Source organism: Bufo gargarizans, chromosome 9, assembly GCF_014858855.1.
Source record: "Bufo gargarizans isolate SCDJY-AF-19 chromosome 9, ASM1485885v1, whole genome shotgun sequence".
In the NCBI taxonomy this organism is placed as follows: domain Eukaryota; kingdom Metazoa; phylum Chordata; class Amphibia; order Anura; family Bufonidae; genus Bufo; species Bufo gargarizans.
The window spans coordinates 116,747,110-116,772,250 of record NC_058088.1 but is presented as its reverse complement, the minus strand read 5'-3'; the positions used below and the strand labels follow the sequence as shown (position 1 = coordinate 116,772,250).

Below are 25,141 nucleotides of genomic sequence, written 5' to 3'. Positions count from 1 at the left end.
TGCAAGTATGTCACATGTACAGTAGAGCAGGTTTTGTAATTGTATGCGCAGATAAATTAGAGTGAATGTCACTGATATTTAGGATGGGAAACCTTATACAGGAGATGTAGCACATGTAATGTCGCAGCCACTAGCATCAAAAAAATTTGACTGAATGTCACTGATATTTAGGATGGGCAAATGTTATACAGGAGGTGTAGCACAGGTAATGTCGCTGCCCCCAGCAGCAAAAAAATTAGACTGATTGTCATGGTGGGCCCCCGACTGTTTATGGAGGGTGAATAGGGATTGGTGGTCCCCCTTCCCCTTATCCTATTGTTATGGGGTTTGTTCTGGCCCCCCTTCCTGTTGAGGCAAGGTAAGGGTGGTAGGGAGAGTAAGGGGTTAATGGGAATGTGGACGAGAGGAAGAGGCAGGCAAGCGAGCGGGGATATAAATCCCGGTTTCGCCTCTTCACTTCCTCTTTACTGGAAGCGTTGTGGTGGTGAGTCTGCCTGCGTTCTATCCGCACAAGAGTTATGGTCACAGGCGATGCCCCCCTATTGGAGGTTTTCCTGGCGAGATTTGCGGAGGGAGGCAAGGGATGGCTGCGCTCCTTTCTGGCCAGCCTCGGCTCTCCCCTGCCTTCCTTCTCACCTGGTACTGTGTGCACTGCTGGGGAGCAGTTGGAGTTGGAGACTGTCTCTGGGGTTTTGGTGGGGGGCAGGTGGTCCACCCAGCGTTCCCGCCCCCTCGCCAGGCTTGGACACAGTCCCCTCCCTCCACTGCTTACCTTGAGCGCTGTATCCAGCGCTGGCTCGTTCCCTTCCGGCCAGCATGTTCCTGGCTCAGTGGCTCGGGCAGTAGCTCCTCCTCTTCCTCCCTCTTCTCTTCCCCCAGTGCTTCCCACTTTTTGTGTTATGGGTCAGCGTCATCCTGAGCGTTGTTCGTAATGGTTTGTGTATCAGGACACCATTTACAGCGCTTACAAGTCTCATGGTGGGACCGCCTGGTGGCGGTATGAAGAGGAGTTCCGGCGCCGCTTAGCGTTGCAACCTGAGGTGGGTTGGGGGGTAAAAGCCATGGATGTTTGTTGAGATTATTGGTGTCTCAGAGACCACCCCCCTTTCCAGGGGCGGCCACTGGTTCTGGGGGATCTTCCACCCAAGGACCAGTGGCCGTCCGCTGCCCCGGGGTGTGCTGGTTGGTTAACGAGGGGCACTGCACGTTCGCCGGTATATATAGATATAAGCATGAATGCTCTGCCTGTGGTGGTTCCCACTCGGATAATAGGTGCACGCGCACTCCCATTAAGCTTAAGATAAGATAAGATGCCTTTATTGTCACTGTACAATACAATGTAATACAATGTACAATACAATGAAATGTTGTTGGGAGCAATCCTAGATGCCATGGACAGAGGAACAAGAACTGACATTTAAACTAAAGCATTACACTAGAAGAAAAAAAAACATTGCACTAGAACGCATTACTATTCACAGTTCACAGCATATATATAGCAAGAGCAAAGTAGGAAGTGCTTATGAGTATATACACACACTGATTCAGACACCACTGCAGACAAGAGGTCATCATGGGTTCATGAATGCAGCAGTCACTTTCAGTCTGTGGTAGTTTCTATCCTAGGAAGGGGCAATAATCTCCGAGCATTTAGGAGACTGATTGTTTTGGGGTAAAAGCTGTTCTTCAGCCTAGTGGTGCGGGCATGTAGGGCTCTAAGACGCCTACCAGAGGGTAGGGGAATGAAAAGGCTGTGGCCGGGGTGAGTTGGATCCCCGCAGATAATTTTTGCCCTGTTGCTGCAGTGAGGAGTGAAGATGTCATCCAGTGATGGTAACTGAGTACCAGTGATTCTGCCAGCCATTCTGATGATGCGCTTGAGGGTCTTCTTGTTCTCAGAAATGCAGCCGGAGTACCACACTGTAATGCAGTATGTGATAACAGATTCTATGGTGCAACTGCAAAAATTGACTAGCAGCTGTTTTAGGAGTTGTGCTTTCTTCATACTCCTCAGAAAATAAAGCCTATGAAGGCCTCTGCTTTCCAGGCAGCTTGAGCAAGGGGGTCACAAGGACCCCGGTGAGCGGAGCCGCAATGGGCCCCTAGCTAGACAAGTTCCCCAATAGGCAGGCGGCACAGTTCCGTTTTGGTTTCTCCTTTGGGTTTTTTATTCCTTTTGTTCTTAATCGTTTCGCGTTTTTTTCAGATAACCTAAATCGGCGCGGAAGCTCCCGGAGATCCTTAAGGGGAAGATTAATAAGGAGGTTGCACTAGGTAGGATTAAGGGTCAGTTTACTGACATTACGATTCCCTAATATTCGGGTTTCCCCGCTAGGTGTGGTCCCTAAGAAAGAGCCGTGAAAATTCAGGCTAATTCATCACCTTTCGAACCCGAAGGTTTTGTCTGTTAATGACACTATCCGACCCGAGGATGCATCTGTGTCATATGTCTCTTTTGACGGTGCAGTTGCGCTGGTTAGAGAGGCGGGTAGGGGTGCCCTCGTAGCTAAGTCAGACATTGAATCTGCTTTTCGTCTTCTCCCTGTTCACCCTGATTGTTTCTATTTGTTAGGCTGCTTTGTGGATGGTCGGTTTTACTATGACACCTCCCTATGGGTTGTTCCACTTTGTGTCGTTATTTTGAGTTGTTTAGTTCTTTTCTAGAGTGGGTTGTCCGGTATGAATCAGGCTCCACGTTTGTCTTACATTATTTGGCCGATTTTCTTTTTGTCTCCTCTGGTTCGGGGGATGGTTGCTTGACTCTGTTGAATGTTTTCCTGAAGAGGATGGCCCAGTTTGGGGTTCCCATTTTGGTGGAACAAACTGAGGGCCCGGTCATGCGCTTATCGTTTGTGGGTATTGAAATCTCTGTAGACATGGTTTTTCGTTGCCGCCGGAGAAGCTTGATTAACAGTTTTTTAGCAGTCAAGAAGGTTACCCTTCTTCAGCTACAGTCTCTATTGAGTCTCTTGTGTTTTTTATGTAGCATTATGCCCATAGGCTGGGGTTTTTCTCAGTGCCTGTCGCTAGGCACCCGGGGGGTTAAATCAGGCCAAGAAGTCTCTGATGCTTCTCCGGGGGCAACCGAAAAAACATGTTTACAAAGTCAATTTCGATACCCAGAAACGATAAGCGCATCGCATCCGGCTTATCAAGTCCCTGAAGGAGGATTTGGGGGTTTGGAGGGCATTTCTACAGTCTTATAATGGACACACGTGTTACATATCCGGGGAGATCTCTAATTGGATCTGTTTTCTGATGCTTCTGGGTCCTTTGGGTTTGGGACTATTTTTGGGACTGAATGGTGTGCTGCCTTATGGATGGATTCGTCCGGTTTCTGCAAGAACCTCATGTTACTGGAGTTATTCCTGATTATCGTGGCGACTGAATTATGGGGGGGCAGGTTGTCCGATAGGCACGTTTGTTTTTGGATGGACAATTTGGGAGTGGTTTACGGTGTCAACAGATTGTCCGCCTCTTCTTCCCCAGTGTTGTCTTTGTTTAGGCACTTGGTATTGCAGTCCCTTGAGCGCAATATCTATTTTAGGGCTCATCATTACTGATGCTCTTTCCCATTTTCGTTGGCAGGATTTTCGGATCGGGATGGCAGGGAATGCCCACAGCACCTGTGGATGCTGGTGGACAGCAGCTGATGGCATTGATTAGATCTTCTGCTTCCCCTGCTACCTGGCAGACGCACGGTAAGGCCTGGGCCGAATAGTGGGGGGTGGTGGGCGACAGGGAAGTATGTTTCCGTGATGATATGAACTTGGAGGTTACGATTGAGTGGTTGTTGCGCTTGCGGTTCATGCACGTTTCTGCAGCGGTTGCGCAGTGGCAGCTGTCGAGGATTGCCTTTTATTTCCGGTTGTGTGGATGGGCAGACGCCACAAAGCAATTTATTGTTCGGCAGGAGTTACGGGGTTGGAGGAAGGAGTATGTTTTCCGTGAAAGTCAACGTTATGTCTCTTTCAGCCTCCTAGGTAGGCTTCTTGTCAGTCTTCCCGATGTCTGTGCGTCGCCCTCCGAGGTTGGGTTGTTTTCTGGGAGCTATAGCCTAGCTATTTTTGCGCCCTCCGAATCAGCGAGTTGGTAGGAGCTTGCCATAAGCCAGGTGGTTTGTCTTGCCAGGATGTTGTCCTAGGTAATAATTCATTAAGGATTTGTGTCAGTCGTGCCAAAACAGATCAGTTCAGCAAGAGGGCGTGACTTCCCCTTCACCCGGTTCCCGTGGTAGGATGACCGGTTCAGCTGATATCTGCTTATAGTGTGCTCTCAGCAGGTTACAATTTCTTTTGGCATGCGGATGGCTCTCCACTGACCAAATTGGAGTTCACAACGGTCTTTCGGTCTTGCTTAGCGATGGCCGGGGTGGATCCCACGGAGTTTGGTACACACTCATTCCGAATTGGGACTGCTACGGAGGCAGCTCGGGCGGTTTTGCCTGAGGCTGAGGTTATGAGGATTGGCAGGTGGAAATCCGCTTGTCTTGCAAGATATATTAGACCGGACCTTCTTTTATAATAAAAAATAAAATAAAATATCAAATTTTTATAATCTGATAATTGTTTTTATTTTAGGAACTTCATTATGCCCAGTTGTTTAAAGGATTGTCGTGTGTTCTGGTCTAATGTTTTTTATTCTTACAGGTCTGGAGGGCGGCTGGAGGTGTGGATGGGCGATCATTCATATATTTTCTGGGCGGCACAGAGGGCGGAATGCAGAGCCGGCGGGAGATCCCTCGGTTTCTGCAAAGTGGTTGTTTCGTGGAGGAGGATTCTCGTGGTTTCAGCTCTTCTCGCAGGTGGTGGATATAGGATTACAAGCGAGAGATCCGATGATTTTGGTCATGCATGCAGGGGGAAACTACTTAAGTTCCAAGCCTTTGTCGGAGCTTTTGACCCCTATCCGGTCTGATTTGGAGCGGTTTCCGTTATTTTTTAGGGAGGTGGTGTTGGTCTGGTCTGAGATCATTCCGCAGGTAGCCTGGCAAAGTGTCAGGGACAGTGAGGCGGTGGAAAAATTCAGGCGCACGGTGAATGCGCGTATATCCCGCTTCGTTAGATCACGGGGGGGGGGGGGGGGTTGTGGCGAAACCAACCTCGCCACTGGGTGGTGGAGAGGCCAGGTTGCCAGCCTCCTTCACCAGGATTATGGGCCCTTTCATCAGCCATGCTTCCTTTGTTCACAAAGGACTTTTACTAACGTTTGAACCCCTGGTCTAATTCGTGCCATTTTGGGATATGTTAAATGTCTATGTGTACTGTAAAGGGTGGGACATTGTATATTTGAGTAGTGATGTCTGTCCTATTGTCCCCACATGTGTATTGGCGATTCCCCTTTGTCCTGAGAGATAATTGACTTACTCCTCGGTTGTCTCCAGGACAGAAGACATTGTGTATTCTCCTGCCTGTGATAATTACATCAACCCATTGTGTGAGATAATTGTATCACAGGCAGAGGGGAGGATTTTGTGTGGGAGTGTCTGAGTGTATTGTACGTGTTTATTGGCTGTTTTTACAAAACCCTGTGGGTGGTAACCTTGTTGGAAAATGTGTATAAGTCAATGCTTGTGTGTTCAATAAAGAGTTCCTGTTGTACCCTTCATCATGTTGAGGCTGGTGTTTGGGTAACTGATCGACACTGGGGATTGCTATATGCTGAAGATTTGCTATACTCCCCTGGCTATACTATTAGCTCTTGTAAGAGCTGTTCCTGCTCTCTGGATTTAGAAGACATTCACCCACTGGACCCTGGAGCCTTGTCGTAGGTGCAGGGTGGGTAGGAGACGGTGAGACCTCAACCAAGCTTCGGCGGTTTGTGGGGTCTGCAGCACTTACGGGGTCAACTGGAGTGCTTGGAGTCCTCGGGAAGCACTAGGAGCATCATTCGACGGAGGTACTCGGTCAGGGTGCCAGGAGATCCGTTACAGGGGTTGTTCGCCATTGGCAGCTAGAGGGTGATAACCGTGGTGTTCACATTTCCGATATCAGATTGGATATATTTCTTTTGGGCCTTCAGGATGGGGTGGAGCAGGCCATGTTCTTGTTGGGTGGTGGTCGGAGCCCCGTTTGAGAGAACGGGTCTCCTCCATGGCGGCAGGCTAATACAGCGGAAAGGTGTTGGAGACAAATTGGCATAACTGCCAACTGGGAGGCCAGCGGCTGGGAGGCCAGCGGCTGGCAGACCGCACTGTTTGGTTATGGTGTTCCATTGTTTTGTTGCTTTAATAAATAGCTGTGGCCGATTACCACCCAACAATAAAAGAGTTAAAAGAAGAGTAAGTTGTCAGTGTCATTTGTTACTGTGGGCTGGTATTAGGGGCCAGAAGTAATGTTGGATTTACCACCTTTCCCTTTCCTATGGTATTACCAACAGTCCTAATATTTAGGATGGGCAAACGTCATACAGGAGATATAGCGCAGGTAATGTCACTGTCACCAGCGGCGAAGAAATTACACTGAATGTCACTGATATTTCGGATGCGCTAACATTATACTGGAGATGTAGCACAGGTAATGTCGCTGTCACCAGTGGCCAAACAATTGCGCTGAATTTCACAGCGCAAATGTAACACAACAGATGTAGCAGAGGTTGTGTTATGTCAGCAGCTGCCAAACAATTGCATTTTGCAGGTTGCACTAATATATATGGCAACCAAATAAAACAATAGTCCTTAACTTGGCTACGGCATTACAGTGAGTGCCAGTACCTCAGCGCACATTTATTAGCTGCATAGCAACCAACAAACGTGAGGGGAGGAGATTTGAGCGTCGTGCTCGACCACTCGCAGTGTTCGGACGAACATCGTGATGCTTGAGTAAAAAAAAGTGTTTGGCCGAGCATGTTTGCCCAACACTAATATATACACTGAGCAAAAATATAAATGCAAAACTTTCAGTTTTGCTCCCATTTTGCATGAGCTGAAGTCAAAGATCTGAAACATTTTCTACATTCAAAAAAGACCCATTACTCTCAAATATTGTTCAGAAATCTGTCTAAAATCTGTGTTAGTGAGCACTTCTCCTTTGCCGAGATAATACATCCCACCTCACAGGTATGGCATATCAAGGTGCTGATTAGACAGCATGAATATTGCACAGGTGTGCCTTAGACTGCCCACAATTAAAGACCACTCTGAAATAAGCAGTTTGATCACACAGCACAATGCCACAGATGTCGCAACATTTGAGGGAGCATGCAAGTGGCACACTGACTGCAGGAATGTCTACCAGAGCTGTTGCCTGTGCAATAAATGTTCATTTCTCTATCATAAGCTATCTCCAAGGGCGTTTCAGAGAATTTGGCAGTACATCCAACTGGCCTCACAACCGCAGACCACGTGTAAACACACCAGCCCAGGACCTCCACATCCAGTATTTTCACCTCCATAATCATTTGAGACCAGCCACCACCGGACAGCTGCTGCAACAATCGGTTTGCATAATGAAATAATTTCTGCACAAACTGTCCGAAACCGTCTTAGGGAGGCTCATCTGCATGCTCGTCGTCCTCATTGGGGTCTGGACCTGACTGCAGTTCATCGTCGTAACCAACTTGAGTAGGCAAATGTTCATATTCAATGGCGTCTGGCACGTTGGAGAGGCGTTCTGTTCACGGATAAGTCCCGGTTTTCACTGTTCAGTGCAGATGGCAGACAGCGTGTGTGACGTCGTGTGGTTGAGTGGTTTGCTGACGTCAACCTTGTGGATCGAGTGGCCCATGGTAGCAGTGGGGTTATGGTATGGGCAGGCGTATGTTATGGACAACGAACACAGGCGCATTTTATTGATGGCATTTTGAATGCATAGATACCGTGACAAGATCCTGAGGCCCATTTTTGTGCCATTCATCGACGACCATCACCTCATGTTGCAGCATGATAATGCACGCCCCCATATTGCAAGGATCTGTACACAATTCCTGGAAGCTAAAAACCTCCCAGTTCTTGCATGGCCAGCATACTCACCGGACATGTCATCCATTGAGCATGTTTGGGATGCTCTGGATCGGCGTATACGACAGCGTGTTCCAGTTCCTGCCAATATTCTGCAACTTCGCACAGCTTTTGAAGAGGTAACTCCTAACACCCCTTCTCAGAGAAAACATCCTCAAAATCTGACAAAAATGCTGGTAAGGTTGTTGTAAAGGAACCCATATAATACAGATGAGCCCTTATGCAGCTTACTCCCGAACAAACAGCCGATAATCCGTAATAAAGTGAATAGAAGATCCCAGTCCCCCAAACATGCGTCGAGACTCCATGAAGGGGTAAAATCAGTGACAATTTATTAGCAGTTGAATCATTTATTTTATGCCCTGCTCCCATGCAAGGGAGACACCCACAACAAATATACCTTAACCAATAACACAAAGGCTACAACCCACATAGAATCCTACCCTTCACAAAGGAGAATACACAATGTCTTCTGTCCTGGAGACAACCGAGTTGTAATTCAATTATCTCTCAGGACAGAGGGCAATCGCCAATACACACAGTGAGACAATGGAACAGACCTCACTACTCAACGTATACAATGTCCCACCCTTTACAATACACATAGACATTTAACATCCCAACATAGCACAAATTAGTTGTAAAAGTCTCTTGGGCCTGGCTGTATTCATGGCTTTTCTGTCCCAAACCGTTTCTACACAGTCTTTTGTCCTGGAGACAATTGAGAAGTGATCCACTTATCTCCCCAGGACAGAGGCCAGACTCCATTAGCCACATGGTAGCAATAGCATGGCAGGAACTCATGAACGGAGTTAAATTCGCATAGAACAAGTAAAAGTAAGCAGAAACCTCCCTTTCTCCATAGTTGTAATGGAGGTGGCTGACCAACTGCTACTTAGGGAATTGTCCCTACAATGCTCACTCCACTCCAATATCTCCCTGGCCTGCCAATCAATGACAGGATTATGCGCGACCAACCAGGGAAGACCTAATACCATAAGAGTGGGAAGACCTTCTAGGACATAGCAAGAAATACACTCAATATGGAGGGCCACTACCCAAAGATGTATGTTATGTACAATGTGTGTTAGTTTCCCCTGAGTAAGAGGAGCAGAGTCGATTGCGAATATGGGTACTGATCTAGACAAAGGACTAAAAGACAAACCCAGAGTCTGAGCGAATCGTGAATCCACCATATTAACCCCAGCCCTACTGTCCAAAAAAACTGATATCGTCTCAGTTTTATTACCCAAGACTACCATAGCTGGCAAAATAAACTGGGGTCAGTAGTTCCGGCGGTTGTTTCTTTTTGGCTACGGATGGACAAGTTCTAGTAAAATGACCCCTCCGACCACAGAAAAAACAAACCCTTGTCTTACGGCGATCCCCAGGAGGACCAACCTGATGAGTGTCTCCCCCTAGTTGATAAGGTTCGTCTGATTCAGAACAAACAGACTCCTGCCTGAGAAAAGTCTCTGGAGGACAAGAACTCCTCAGCCTATCCCAAAGGCGTCTATCAATTCTGATAGATAGCTACATAGCAGCCTTAAGGGACATAGGAGTCTCATACAGCGCAAGCAAACAAAAAAAGTTATGGCAGCACAATATTTCACATACAAACAATAAAACTGAGAAATAAAGATCATTCTAACTTAAAGTGGTATTATACCTACTATAAATAAGAAAATAGACGCTCTTTGTGCACATTTTTGATCAAACGTGTGTCGGGCCCATCTACCAGGCGTCAAGGTAGCTTCTGCAGATGGGTCCCTAATAGGGATGAGCGAACCCGAACTGTATAGTTTGGGTTCGTACCGAATTTTGGGGTGTCCGTGACACGGACCCGATCCCGAACATTTTCGTAAAAGTCCGGGTTCGGTGTTCGGCGCTTTCTTGGCGCTTTTTGAAAGGCTGCAAAGCAGCCAATCAACAAGCGTCATACTACTTGCCCCAAGAGGCCATCACAGCCATGCCTACTATTGGCATGGCTGTGATTGGCCAGTGCAGCATGTGACCCAGCCTCTATTTAAGCTAAAGTCACGTAGTGCCGCACGTCACTCTGCTCTGATCAGTGTAGGGAGAGGATGCAGCTGCTGCTGTTAGGGCGAGATTAGGCACTAGACAGGGATTTACTCAGCAAAAACACTTAATTAAGTGATCGATCTACAGCTGTGAATCATTCATCTTCTGCTATTCAATTGCTCGCTGTTTTTAGGCTGCCCAGAGCATTTTTCAGTCACTTTTTTCTGGGGTGATCAGCGGCCATTTTGTGTCTTGTGGTGCGCCAGCACAAGCTGCCACCAAGTCCATTTAACCATCAATAGTGTTTTGTTGTTTTTTTTGCTATATCCTACATCAGGGGCTTGGCTGTGCTTGCTATTTTATTGAGGGGTAAAATACAATTGCCAAAATAGCAGTACCCTAATCTGAAATCTGGTGTTTCAGCTGTGGCTAGCCAATTGTAATACTGTCTGCTGTCTGGCAAAGGATATATTTTTGTTCTTGATTGAAATACAATTCCCAACTTAGCAATTCCCTAAATCAGTGGTTTCTGCTGTATCAGGCCAAGTTTAAATCGATCCATAAAAAGGTATATTAGATTGAAGGTGCTGATAGGGTCATCCTCAATAACTTCACACGCTACCGTGCATTTCCAAGTCTAATTCTATCTGTAAAAGGAATACCTGTCATCCAGGGCCTAAATACTAGGCCTACAATTTATATTCAGCTAAATCTGTTGTTACTGCTGTGGCTGGTCAATTTATTTTGCGTCTGCCAAAGCACAGTTTTTGTTCTGGGTTGAAATACAATTCCCAACTTAGCAATTCCCTAAATCAGTGGTTTCTGCTGTATCAGGCCAATTTTAAATCTATCCATAAAAGGGTATATTAGATTTAAGGTGCGGATAGGGTCATCCTCAATAACTTCACACGCTACTATGCATTTCCAATTCTAATTCTGTCTGTAAACGTATACCTGTCATCCAGGGCCTAAATGCTAGGCCTATAATTTATATTCAGCTAAATCTGTCATTACTGCTGTGCCTGTATTAGTGTAATATGGTACCTAAATAGATAGCCAGATAGTGTTAGGTGTCTGTAAAAAAAAAAAGGCCTAAATTTGAATTCAATACATTGGGCCAAATAATTTTTTCTTATTGTGGTGAACGGTAACAATGAGGAAAACATCTAGTAAGGGACGCGGACATGGTCGTGGTGGTGTTAGTGGACCCTCTGATGCTGGGAGAGGACACACGTCCTAGTGAACCAACTACCTCAGGTCCCAGTAGCCGCCAGAATTTACAGCGATATATGGTGGGGCCCAATGCCATTCTAAGGATGGTAAGGCCTGAGCAGGTACAGGCATTAGTCAATTGGGTGACCGACAGTGGATCCAGCACGTTCACATTATCTCCCACCCAGTCTTCTGCAGAAAGCGCACAGATGGCGCCTGAAAACCAAGCCCATCAGTCTGTCACATCACCCCCATGCATATCAGGGAAACTGTCTGAGCCTCAAGTTATGCAGCAGTCTCTTATGCTGTTTGAAGACTCTGCTGGCAGGGTTTCCCAAGGGCATCCACCTAGCCCTTCCCCAGCGGTGGAAGACATAGAATGCACTGACGCACAACCACTTATGTTTCCTGATGATGAGGAAATGGGAATACCACCTCAGCACGTCTCTGATGATGACGAAACACAGGTGCCAACTGCTGCGTCTTTTTGCAGTGTGCAGACTGAACAGGAGGTCAGGGAGGAAGACTGGGTGGAAGACGATGCAGGGGACGATGAGGTCCTAGACCCCACATGGAATGAAGGTCGTGCCACTGACTTTCAGAGTTCGGAGGAAGAGGCAGTGGTGAGACCGAGCCAACAGGGTAGCAAAACAGGGAGCAGTGGGCAAAAGCAGAACACCCGCCGCCAAGAGACTCCGTCTGCTACTGACCGCCGCCATCTGGGACCGAGCACCCCAAAGGCAGCTTCAAGGAGTTCCCTGGCGTGGCACTTCTTCAAACAATGTGCTAATGACAAGACCTGAGTGGTTTGCACGCTGTGCCATCAGAGCCTAAAGCGAGGCATTAACGTTCTGAACCTTAGCACAACCTGCATGACTAGGCACCTGCATGCAAAGCATGAACTGCAGTGGAGTAAACACCTTAAAAAAAAGGAACTCACTCAGGCTCCCCCTGCTACCTCTTCTGCTGCTGCCGCCTCGGCCTCTTCTGCTGCTGCCGCCTCGGCCTCTTCCTCCGCCTCTGGAGGAACGTTGGCACCTGCCGCCCAGCAAACAGAGGATGTACCACCAACACCACCACCTCCGTCACCAAGCATCTCAACCATGTCACACGGCAGCGTTCAGCTCTCCATCTCACAAACATTTGAGAGAAAGCGTAAATTCCCACCTAGCTACCCTCGATCCCTGGCCCTGAATGCCAGTATTTCTAAACTACTGGCCTATGAAATGCTGTCATTCAGGCTGGTGGATACAGACAGCTTCAAACAGCTCATGTTGCTTGCTGTCCCACAGTATGTTGTTCCCAGCCGCCACTACTTTTCCAAGAGAGCCGTGCCTTCCCTGCACAATCAAGTATCCGATAAAATCAAGTGTTCACTGCGCAACGCCATCTGTGGCAAGGTCCACCTAACCACAGATACGTGGACCAGTAAGCACGGCCAGGGACTGCTATATCTCCCTAACTGCACACTGGGTAAATGTAGTGGCGGCTGGGCCCCAGGCGGAGAGCTGTTTGGCGCACGTCCTTCCGCCGCCAAGGATCGCAGGGCAACATTCTTTGCCTCCTGTTGCCTCCTCCTCCTACTCGGCTTCCTCCTCCTCTTCTTCCACCTGCTCATCCAGTCAGCCACACACCTTCACCACCAACTTCAGCACAGCCCGGGGTATAGAACAACAGACCGACGAGTGGTTGCTGCCGGTGAGCCTCAATCCCCGCCTGGTGGTGTGTGATAATGGGCGAAATCTCGTTGCAGCTCTGGGACTAGCCGCTTTGACGCACATCCCTTGCCTGGCGCATGTGCTGAATTTGGTGGTGCAGAAGTTCATTCACAACTACCCCGACATGTCAGAGCTGCTGCATAAAGTGCAGGCCGTCTGTTTGCCTTCCGGCGTTCACATCCTGTCGCTGCTCGCCTGTCTGCGCTATAGCGTAACTTCGGCCTTCCCGCTCACCGCCTCATATGCGACGTGCCCACCAGGTGGAACTCCACCTTGCACATGCTGGACAGACTGTGCGAGCAGCAGCAGGCCATAGTGGAGTTTCAGCTCCAGCACGCACGGGTCAGTCGCACTGCGGAACAGCACCACTTCACCACCAATGACTGGGCCTCCATGCGAGACCTGTGTGCCCTGTTGCGCTGTTTCGAGTACTCCACCAACATGGCCAGTGGCGATGACGCCGTTATCAGCGTTACAATACCACTTCTATGTCTCCTTGAGAAAACACTTAGGGCGATGATGGAAGAGGAGGTGGCCCAGAAGGAGGAGGAGGAGGAAGAGGGATCATTTTTAGTACTTTTAGGCCAGTCTCTTCGAAGTGACTCAGAGGGAGGTTTTTTGCAACAGCAGAGGTCAGGTACAAATGTGGCCACCCAGGGCCCACTACTGGAGGAGGACGAGGATGAGGAGGAGGTGGAGGAGGATAAGGATGAAGCATGTTCACAGCAGAGTGGCATTCAACGCAGCTCGGGCCCATCACTGGTGCGTGGCTGGGGGGAAACGCAGGACGATGACGATACGCCTCCCACAGAGGGCAGCTTGTCCTTACTTCTGGGCAGCCTGGCACACATGAGCGACTACATGCTGCAGTGCCTGCGCAACGACAGCAGAGTTGCCCACATTTTAACGTGTGCGGACTACTGGGTTGCCACCCTGCTGGATCCCCGGTACAAAGACAATGTGCCCACCTTACTTCCTGCACTGGAGCGTGATAGGAAGATGCACATTGGTAGACGCGCTACTGAGAGCATTCCCAAATGTCACAGGGGAACAAGTGGAAGCCCAATGCAGAGGAGGAGCAAGAGGTCGCCAACGCAGCTGTGTCACGGCCAGGTCCTCTGAGGGCAGGGTTAGCATGGCAGAGATGTGGAAAAGTTTTGTCAACACGCCACAGCTTACTGCACCACCACCTGATATGGAACGTGTTAGCAGGAGGCAACATTTCACTAACATGGTGGAACAGTACGTGTGCACACCCCTCCACGTACTGACTGATGGTTCGGCCCCATTCAACTTCTGGGTCTCCAAATTGTCCACGTGGCCAGAGCTAGCCTTTTATGCCTTGGAGGTGTTGGCCTGCCGGCGGCCAGCGTTTTGTCTGAACGTGTATTCAGCATGGCAGGGGGCGTCATTACAGACAAACGCAGCCGCCTGTCTACAGCCAATGTGGACAAGCTGACGTTCATTAAAATGAACCAGGCATGGATCCCACAGGACCTTTTCATCCCTTGTGCAAATTAGACATTTATAACTACCTCCCCTTAACCATATATTATTGTACTCCAGGGCACTTCCTCATTCAATCCTATTTTTATTTTCATTTTACCATTATATTGCGGGGCAACCCAAAGTTGAATGAACCTCTCCTCTGTCTGGGTGCCGGGGCCTAAAAATATCTGACAGTGGCCTGTTCCAGTGACATGAAGCCTGATTCTCTGCTATGACATGAAGCCTGATTCTCTGCTATGACATGAAGTCTGATTCTCTGCTATGACATGAAGCCTGATTCTCTGCTATGGGACCTCTCTCCTCTGCCTGGGTGCCAGGGCCAAAATATCTGACAATGGCCTGTTCCAGTGGTGGGTGACGTGAAGCCTGATTCTCTGCTATGACATGAAGCTTGATTCACTGCAATGGGACCTCTCTCCTCTGTCTGGGTGCCAGGGCCAAAATATCTGACAATGGCCTGTTCCAGTGGTGGGTGACGTGAAGCCTGATTCTCTGCTATGACATGAAGCCTGATTCTCTGCTATGACATGAAGCCTGATTCTCTGCTATGACATGAAGCCTGATTCTCTGCTCTGGGACCTCTCTCCTCTGTCTGGGTGCCGGGGCCTAAAAATGTCTGACAATGGCCTGTTCCAGTGGTGGGTGACATGAAGCCTGATTCTCTTCTATGACATGAAGCCTGATTCTCTGCTATGGGACCTCTCTCCTCTGTCTGGGTGCCGGGGCCTAAAAATATCTGACAGTGGCCTTTTCCAGTGTTGGGTGACATGAAGCATGATTCTCTGCTATGACATGAAGCCTGATTCTCTGCTATGGGACCTCTCTCCTCTGTCTGGGTGCCGGGGCCTAAAAATATCTGACAATGGCCTGTTCCAGTGGTGGGTGACATGAAGTATGATTCTCTGCTATGACATGAAGCATGATTCTCCGCTATGGGAGCTCTCTCCCCTGTCTGGGTGCCGGGGCCTAAAATATCTGACAGTGGCCTGTTCCAGTGTTGGGTGACATGAAGCCTGATTCTCTGCTATGAAATGAAGCCTGATTCTCTGCTATGACATGAAGCCTGATTCTCTGCTATGGGACCTCTCTCCTCTGTCTGGGTGCCAGGGCCAAAATATCTGACAATGGCCTGTTCCAGTGGTGGGTGATGTGAAGCCTGATTCTCTGCTATGACATGAAGCCTGATTTTCTGCAATGGGACATCTCTCCTCTGTCTGGGTGCCGAGGTCTAAATATCTGACAGTGGCCTGTTCCAGTGGTGGGTGACATGAAGCCTGATTCTCTGCTATGGGACCTCTCTCCAATTGATATTGGTTAATTTTTATTTATTTTATTTTTATTTTTATTCATTTCCCTATCCACATTTGTTTGCAGGGGATTTAACTACATTTTGCTGCCTTTTGCAGCCCTCTAGCCCTTTCCTGGGCTGTTTTATAATCGCATATGTATATCCTTAAAGCTAACATGCAGGAAGCCAACAAAAAAAGGTAGGGCAGCACAAAATTTCACATAAAAACAATAAAACTGAAAAATAAGGATCACTCTAACTTAAGGTGGTATTATACCTACTATAAATTAAAAAATAGAAGGTTCTGCGATTATGAATGTGCTAGTCAAAATTTTCTTGTAGTATCATACAGCGCAAGAGCGTCTTTTACTTTCTCTGACAACCCCTGGCAAAACTGTCTCCTGAGAGCCAGGTCATTCCACTGAGTATCGTGGCCCACCTTTGAAACTGGGAACAATAAACCTCCGCTGACCGTCCTCCCTGCTGAAGCCGGGACATCGTATATCCCTGGGCCTCAAAAAACCTCTACCAACCGGAGGGCCTGGGTACCAGCTGGTAACGAAAAAGCCCAGGATTAAGGATCCCCTTGGAGAAGGGAGATAACAATCCCCACTCACTGTTCCTCATTACCAGCGGAATTTGGGCACAGCTTGAAATATAATTTACAGGCTTCTCAGAAAACAAATTTGTTTCTCCCTCCAGAAAATCTGAGAGGGAGAGCAACTTTAGGTTCTGGATTGACCTGGTTACCCATAGAAACCATTGGGCACGAGGTCTGCTGCAGCTGCTGCTGCTGAAGGGCCGACGCCATGAATCCTGCCACTTCAAGAGATAGACCTTGCAACTACTTTGCCAAAGCAGAAATATGATCCATATTTATTTTTATTTTTTTAAGAAAATACGAAATAAGGGCCAGATATAATATCATTTTTTGATCAAAATATATTGGCTAAGTGTCTCAGATATTATCATATCAGAGTGAGGACTTTGTCCATATATAATGCTTGCATCTACTTTACTAAGTGCATTATTATCTTATTTCTGTGATTTTTTTATTTTTTTTATAATATGGCCAGGGACATCCGCACATTTGTATATCATATCGTGCAGGATGTTTTTATCTTAGTTTTTTCTGTGATTTTTTTTATCTATGTAGTATTTGCTTGAGGGAGTAGTACCTTCAAGTGAATGCGCACCTATTTTATCTTGGGAAGTAGCATTCCTCTGCACTTTTGCCCTTCCTATCCAATAGAGCGCCTTGATTAGGTGGTACATATGGGTGTGCTTGATCCTCCTCCCATTGGTTGCTTGATGCACAGGGAGGTGACTAGGAGCAGTACACCATATGTGCAGTGTCTGCGCTGCTGAACATAGAAGCCCAATGGCTTAGGTAGGTTTAGCGTAGGACCCGCCTGACCTGAGACCACCTTGGCGCTTGGTAGGCGGGCTCATATGTGTTTTGATCAAAATATATTGGTTAAGTGTCTCAGATATTATCATATCAGAGTGAGGACTTTGTCCATATATAATGCTTGCATCTGCTTTACTAAGTGCATTACTATCTTATTTCTGTGATTTTATTTTATTTTTTCAGATAATAATATCATGTATGGGATGGCAGGTAACAGATGTGTGGCGCAGAGGGGAGGGAAGAGGAGTACTCTTCCACTATGGAGAGGGAGGACTGGTGACCCCTAGCTCACCTAGCACTGGCACCTGGATGCCCTGACGTCCCTAGACGGGCTGCTAACCCATATGCCTATCACATGCCTCGTCCCTGGCTTACCCTGAAATAAGCCCTAGGTAGTGAGTAGGGCAGTGTGAGCACTAGTCCTTACCACTGACACCTAGGGTAACAACAGGGAAAAGACAAACAACACAAACACCACAAACAATCCCCGAAAAGAGACAACAATAACAGGAGTGAACCAGAGATCCAACAGCTCCAGTTCCAACGGCTCCACAGCAACAGTTGTCCACCTGAGGTCAGAATAGAAGGTCTGGAAGGAAGGTCTATATCTGGCAACAAGGGAAGCAGAAAGGGAGAATATATAGTAGCTGGAGTGGCTGACAGAGAACAGATGAAAGGAAAAACTACAGATTCCTAAATTGGACAAAAAGGATTGCAAACCTGGACCGAAATCTATTCTCACCATTAGGTCATGGAGCGATCTCTTGAAAAACCAAGCGACCATTTGACCCCAGGCACAACAGGGTCAGCGATAGGTCGTGATACCCTTGTGACAATCTGTTTGCATTTGAATTCTTAAGTAAAGAAATGTTCTGCCTCAAAACTTCCTACAGATGTATTGTAAAGCATTGAAGAGGGGATCAGACCCCTAAGCATTTAAGTCCCAGGGTGGGACAGAAATAAAGTAAAAAAAAAAAGTTAAAAAAAAATAGTTTTAAATAATAAAAAACTAAAGTTTTCAGTTAAAAAAAACTGTGCCAAAGAGCCATTTTTTTCACCTTACATCACAAAAAGTGCAACACCAAGTGATCAAAAAGTCATATGTAACCCAAAATAGTACCAGTCAAACCTCATCCTGCACAAAATGAGCCCCTATATAAGACAATCACCCAAAACATAAAAAATAAGGCTCTCAGAATATGGAGGCACTAAAACATATTTTTATTTGTTTAAAAAATGTATTGTGTAAAACTTAAACAAAAGTTATATACAGTATATTAGGTATTGCAAAGACCATAACGACCTGCTCTATAAAAATATCATATGATCTACCCCCACAAGTGAACACCGTAAAAAAAAACTGTGTCAAAATAACCACTTTTTTGGCCCCCTTGTCCCAAAAGTGTAATATTGAATTATCAAAAAATCATATGTACCCAAAAATGGTACTAATAAAAACATCAACTCTTCTTGCAAAAAACGAACGCCTGCACAAGACGATCGGCAGAAAAAAATATAATAAAATACATGTATGATGTTCAGAAAATAGAGACACAAAAACATTTTTTTTCAAAAATACTTGATCATGTAAAACTGAAACAAAAAAGTAGACATATTTGATATTGTCGAGTTTGTAACAACCTGCTCTATAAATATAGCACATGATCTAACCTGTGAGATGAACATTGTAAAAAAACAAAAAATAAAAACTGCGCCAGAGCAGCCATTTTTGGTTACCTTGCCTAACAAAAAACATAATATAGAGCGATCAAAAATCATATGTACCCCAAAATAGTATTAATAAAACTGTCACTTTATCCCATAGTTTCCAAAATGGGGTAACTTTTTGGGAGTTTCTACTTTAGGGTGCATCAGGTGGGCTTCAAATGTAACATGGTGTCTAAAAACCAGTGCAGCAAAATCTGCCTTCCAAAAAACCTTATGGCGCTTCTTTAAATCTGGGCTCTGCCATGTGCCCTTAACATCAGTTTATCACCACATATAGGGTGTTTCTGTAAACAGCAGAATTAGGGTAATATATATTGAGTTTTGTTTGGTTTCTACTATGTAAGCCCCACAAAGTGACTTTATAACTGAGCTAGTCTTTAAAAAGTGAGTTTTGGAAATTTTCTTTAACATTTTAAGAATTGCTTCTAAAGCCTTTTAAAGTCCTAAAAAAATAACATGACATTTTCAAAAAATTATGCCAACATAAAGTAGACATACGAGGAATGTTAACTAATACATATTTAATGAGGTATCACTTTCTGTTTTAGGCTGAGTTCACACGGGCGAGATTTCCGCGCGGGTGCAATGCGGTAGGTGAACGTATTGCACCCGCACTGAATCCTGACCCATTCATTTCTATGGGGCTGTGCACATGAGCGATTTTTTTCACGCATCACTTCTGCAATGCTTTAAAATCGCAGCATGCTCTATATTCTGCGTTTGTAACGCAGGACAGGCCCCATAGAAATGAATGGGGCTGAGTGAAAATCGCAAGCATCCGCAAGCAAGTGCGGATGCGGTGCGATTTTCACTCATGGTTGCTAGGTGACAGTCTATTCACTGTATTATTTTCCCTTATAACATGGTTATAAGGGAAAATAATAGCATTCTGAATACAGAATGCTTAGTACAAGGTCAATTGAGGGTTAAAAAAAAATAAAAGAAATTAACTCACCTTGTCCTCTTCATCGCGCAGTTCCCGGTCTCTTCTGATGAGCTGTCGGCTAAAGGACCTTTGGTGACGTCAGATCACATGCTCCAATCACATGGTACATCACCACGGTACCATTTTTTTTTTGTGGGACAACCCCTATAAGCTGTGGGTTTTATGCAGCTTGTGAATTTATGTTGCAGGATTCATTCACAGCTTTCAACCTTTTCTAGTGTTTTTTTGTGGTTTTGGATTAGTTATTTTCATATGAACAAATAAATTGCTTTTTACCTCATTAGCTAATCGAATGGCATTAAGTGCTTTGTCATTGTGAATTCTGCAGTCCCATTCCAGATAGACTGTAGCAAGTAATCTAAGAACTTTGGCCTGAAAAAATGAAAATACATATTACAAATCACATAAAGTTACAAAATACAATGGTACTCTCTGAAAGATGCATCAAGGAGAAAGGGCCCAATAGAAACATTCAAAAGAGAACCTGCTGTGTGTGCTAATTTGTTATCACTTCCCTCTTCATGGAACTGCAGGGCTCTGAGATAGAATGCTGTAGTGCCTGTGGGAAACTGCAGCCTGTGTAGGGTTACACTGCCCACAGAGAAAAAGGACTGGGACAAACCTGGTAAAGTCTGGATTCACACATGCAGTTAACTTGTTGATGCAGATATTAACCCCATAGGAACACAGCCTTATTTCTCAATCTTTTGCAAATCTGACCACTGTCACTTTAAGTGCTGATAACTTTAAAACGCTTTGACTTATCCAGGCCGTTCTGAGATTTATTTTTCGTCACATATTGTACTTCATGACACTGTTTTTTTTTTTTTTGCACAAAATAATACCTAATTTACAAAAAAAAATTGAAAAATTTGCAAATTTCAAAGTTTCAGTTTCTCTACTTCTGTAATACATAGTAATACCCCCAAAAATTGTGATGACTTTACATTCCCCATATGTCTACTTCATGTTTGAATTATTTTGGGAATTATATTTTATTTTTGGGGGATGTTATAAGGCTTAGAAGTTTAGAAGCAAATTCGGAAATTTTTCAGAAATTTACAAAAACTCAATTTTTAGGGACCAGTTGAGGTCTGAAGTCACTTTGCAAGGCTTACATAATAGAAACCACCCAAAAATGACCCCATCTAAGAAACTACACCCTCAAGGTATTCAAAACTGATTTTACATACGTTGTTAACCCTTTAGGTGTTGCACAAGAGTTATTGGAAAATGGGGATGAAATTTGAGAATTTCATTTTTTTTTCTAATTTTCCATTTTAACCCATTTTTTCCACTAACAAATCAAGGATTAACAGCCAAACAAGACTGTATCTTTATTGCCCTGACTCTGCCGTTTACAGAAACACCCAATATGTGGCCGTAAACTACTGTACGGCCACACAGAGGGGCGTAGAGTGAAAGGTGCGTCGTTTGGTTTTTGGAAGGCTGATTTTTATGGACTGGTTTATTTACACCATGTCCCATTTGAAGCCCCCTGATGCACCCCTAGAGCAGAAACTCCCTAAAAGTGACCCCATCTAAGAAAGTACACCCCTCAAGGTATTCAAAACTGACTTTACACACGTCGTTAACCCTTTAGGTGTTGCACAAGAGTTATTGGCAAATGGGGATGAAATTTGAAAATTTCATATTTTTGTCTAATTTTCCATTTTAACCCATTTTTTACACTAACAAAGCAAGGGTTAACAGCCAAACAAGACTGTATCTTTATTGCCCTGACTCTGCCGTTTAAAGAAACACCCAATATGTGGCCGTAAACTACTGTACGGCCACACAGCGGGGCGTAGAGTGAAAGGTGTGCCGTTTGGTTTTTGGAGGGCTGATTTTTATGGACCGGTTTATTTACACAGTGTCCTGTTTCAACCCCCCTGATGCACCCCTGGAGTAGAAACTCCCTAAAAGTGACCCCATTTTGGAAACTACGGGATAAGGTGGCATTTTTTGGGGGACTATTTTTAGGGTACATATGATTTTTGGTTGCTCTATATTACATTTTTGTGAGGCAAGGTTACCAAAAATTTAAATTCTGAAATTTCATCTCCATTTGCCATTAACTGTTGAGGAACACCTAAAGGGTTAATAAAGTTTGTATAATCAGTTTTAAATACCTTGAGGGGTGTAGTTTCTTAGATGGGGTCACTTTTAGGGAGTTTTTACTCTAGGGGGGCATCAAGGGGGCTTCAAAAGGGACATGGTGTCAATAAAAAAGGCCATCAAAATCGGCCTTCCAGAAACCATGTCGGTCCTTTCCTTTTGCGGCCTCCGTTTTACTGATACAGCAGTTTACGACCACAAATGTGGCATTGCTGTAAACTGCAGTATCAGGGTAATAAATAGTAACTTTTGTTTGGTTGTTAACCCTTGTTTTGTTACTGGAAAAAACAGATTGAAATGGAAAAGTGCCAAAAATTGCGTTTTTGGCACTGTTTTCTTTTTTTTTTTTAACCGTGTTAATCTGGGGGGTTAGGTCATGGGATATTTTTATAGAGGAGATTCTTACGGATGCGGAAATACCTAATAAGTGTACTTTTTTTACAATTATTTAGATTTTTGACTATATTATCCTTTTTGATACAAATAAAAATTTTGTATCTCTAAAGTCTAAGTGTCATTTTTTTTTTCTTATCCGATTATCTTATGTGGGGGCTCATTTTTTGCGGGACGAGCGGACGGTTTAATTGGCACTATTTTGGGGGCTATATGACTTTTTGATCGCTTGCTATTAAACTTTTTGTTATGTAAGGTGACAAAAAAAATCTTTTTTTGCATCTTTTTTTTTTTTTTCCTTGACCGTGTTAATCTGGGGGGTTAGGTCATGGGGTATTTTTATGGAGGAGATTATTACCAACGCGGCAATACCTAATATGTCTACTTTTAATAAATTATTTTAGTTTTTTTGGGTGTCTCAAGTCTGAGAACCAGTTTTTTTTATACGATGTCAGTCCTAAATTGGGATATAAATTTAGTACTCCATGGAAGTGTCATACTCCCTGAAGCAACCAATAATGCAGAGGCCCGGATGATCTGGGCACGTGTCACATTGAGTGGTGGTGTCCTTCCGTATCCCCCTCTTGTGACACACTCTGCATCTTTTTTGGGTTCGTCCCTTCTTTCCAGTATGGGGGACCACACCTGGAAAGTGTTGGCCAGGGACGATCCGGGCGCCTCCAGTTCCCTAGGTACTCCGGCCTGCTCTTTCCCGGTCCGAAAAGATCAGGGCCTTGAGGACTGCCTTATAGAACTGGAGGAATGTCCCTGTGCTGCCAGCGCTTCGGGATAGTACAAAAGAGTTGTACATGGCAACCTGCACCAAGTAGACCGCAACTTTTTTGTACCATGCCCGGGTTTTGCGCATGGCGTTATATGGCTTGAGGACTTGATCAGAGAGATCAACTCCTCCCATATACCGATTGTAGTCGACGATACAATCGGGCTTGAGGACCGTTGCCGCGGTACCTCGCACTGGGACAGGGGTGATGCCGTTACCATAAATTGTGGACAGCATAAGGACATCCCTCTTGTCCTTATACCTGACCAGCAACTGGTTTCCAGTGGTAAGGGCACGGGTCTCACCCCTGGGGATAGGTACCTGAAGGGGGAGGGCAGGGAGGCCGCGTTGATTTTTCCACACGGTCCCACAAGCAAACGTGGATCTGGCGGCAAGGGACTGGAACAAGGGGATACTGGTATAAAAGTTATCCACGTACAGGTGGTAACCCTTATCCAGCAGTGGGTGCATAAGGTCCCACACAAGTTTCCTGGTAGCACCCAGAGTGGGGGGACATTCTGGGGGTTGAATCCGGGAATCTCGCCCCTCGTATATACGAAATTTGTAAGTGTACCCTGAGGTACTCTCACAAATTTTGTATACCTTCACGCCATACATACTGGCGGAAAATGAGTCTCCCCTTGAACGCAATGAGAGACTCATCAACAGCGACCTCCCTTCCAGGTACATAGGCCTCCATGAATTTGGCCCCAAAGTGATCGATGACCGGCCGTATCTTATACAGATGGTCATGGGCAGGATCACCTCGGGGGGGACATGCTGCATTATCGGAATAATTTCCGGATGGCCTCAAACCGGGAGCGTGTCATGGCCGTACTGTAAAGTGGGGTCTGGTAGAGGACGTCCCCACTCCAGTACAGCCTGACACTGGGTTTCTTGACCAGGCCCATATGCAGCACGAGGCCCCAAAATGTCCTCATTTCGGCTGCACTGACCGGCGTCCAGCCACCGGGCCTGGCCAAAAAGGAGCCCGGGTGTTGAGCGACGAACTGTTGGGCGTACAGATTCGTCTGCTCCACCATCAAATTTACCAGTGGGTCACCGAAAAATGATGAAAAAAGTCATATTCAGTGTAGCCCACTGTGGAAATCTGGATTCCTGATTGGCCTACAAAATCAGGAATCACGGGCTCGTAACGCTCTGGGCTACACCAGACAAGTTCACCGGCAGGGTGCTCCGGTGGATTTAACTGGTGGGCCGGGAAACCAGTACGAGCCCCAGTGCTGCTCGTACTAGGCTGGGCCACAGGGTCCCTAACATGGCGGTCCCCTTGCTCCGCCTGGCGGCGTCTCCGCCGCCTTGGGGGCTCATCATCATCGCTAGATGATGAGGAGGACGCGGATGATAACAGGAATGTGGGGTCATCCTCGTCCTCACTGGGACTCTCTGAGTCGGAGGCAAGCTGGGCGTATGCCTCCTCGGCCGAGAACGTCCGGCGGGCCATAGGGGAGTGTGTGTCTGCGTGTGTATGTGCGTGTGTGGAAATCTTTATTTTGTGTGTGTGTGTGTGGGGGCAAGGGTGTTCACGAACTCACCCTAAAACTAACAGGAAAAAAAAAAACTGACAAAAAAAAGGCCAAAAAATTCAGTGGCCGGACGCTAAGAGTGCTGGCCACAGTCAGCGTACACAAAAAAGTGGGGGGGGGGCAAGTGGCAGCACCCCTGGGGGGTCTAGGGTCACACAGCTGTGCTGTGGACCCCAGACACCCTAACTAGGGTGATGCAATGAAAAGTTCAAAAACTAACTTTCCCTTTTTTTTTCCTGCCTAACCCAAACTTTCCCTATGCTGTCCCTATGTACCTGATGGGGTGCTGGGGGCAGAGATCGGGTCCTGGGGGCACAGATCGGGGTGCTGGCAGCGAAGGCAGACACGTGCAGGCAGCTACTCTCTCCTCGGCTCCGGAACACAAAAGGAGGAGGAGAGGAGCGCCTGCCTCTTTTGAATCTGCCGCCGGACCGCCCACTGACCAATCAGAAAGCGATCCTGAGTGGTAATGTCACCATCACCACTCAGGATCGCTGGATGGTGATTGGTG

General features: G+C 46.2%; 1 protein-coding gene across 1 annotated transcript in view; it reads right to left on the bottom strand.

The window, feature by feature from the left end:
- Positions 1-25,141, bottom strand: part of TEX11 (testis expressed 11) — a 1,226,647-nt gene that overhangs the window by 764,598 nt on the left and 436,908 nt on the right. Inside the window, exon 9 of the mRNA XM_044268992.1 lies at positions 20,068-20,163. Coding sequence (XP_044124927.1) covers positions 20,068-20,163 — 96 coding nt within the window. The remainder of the gene's footprint in view (positions 1-20,067; positions 20,164-25,141) is intronic.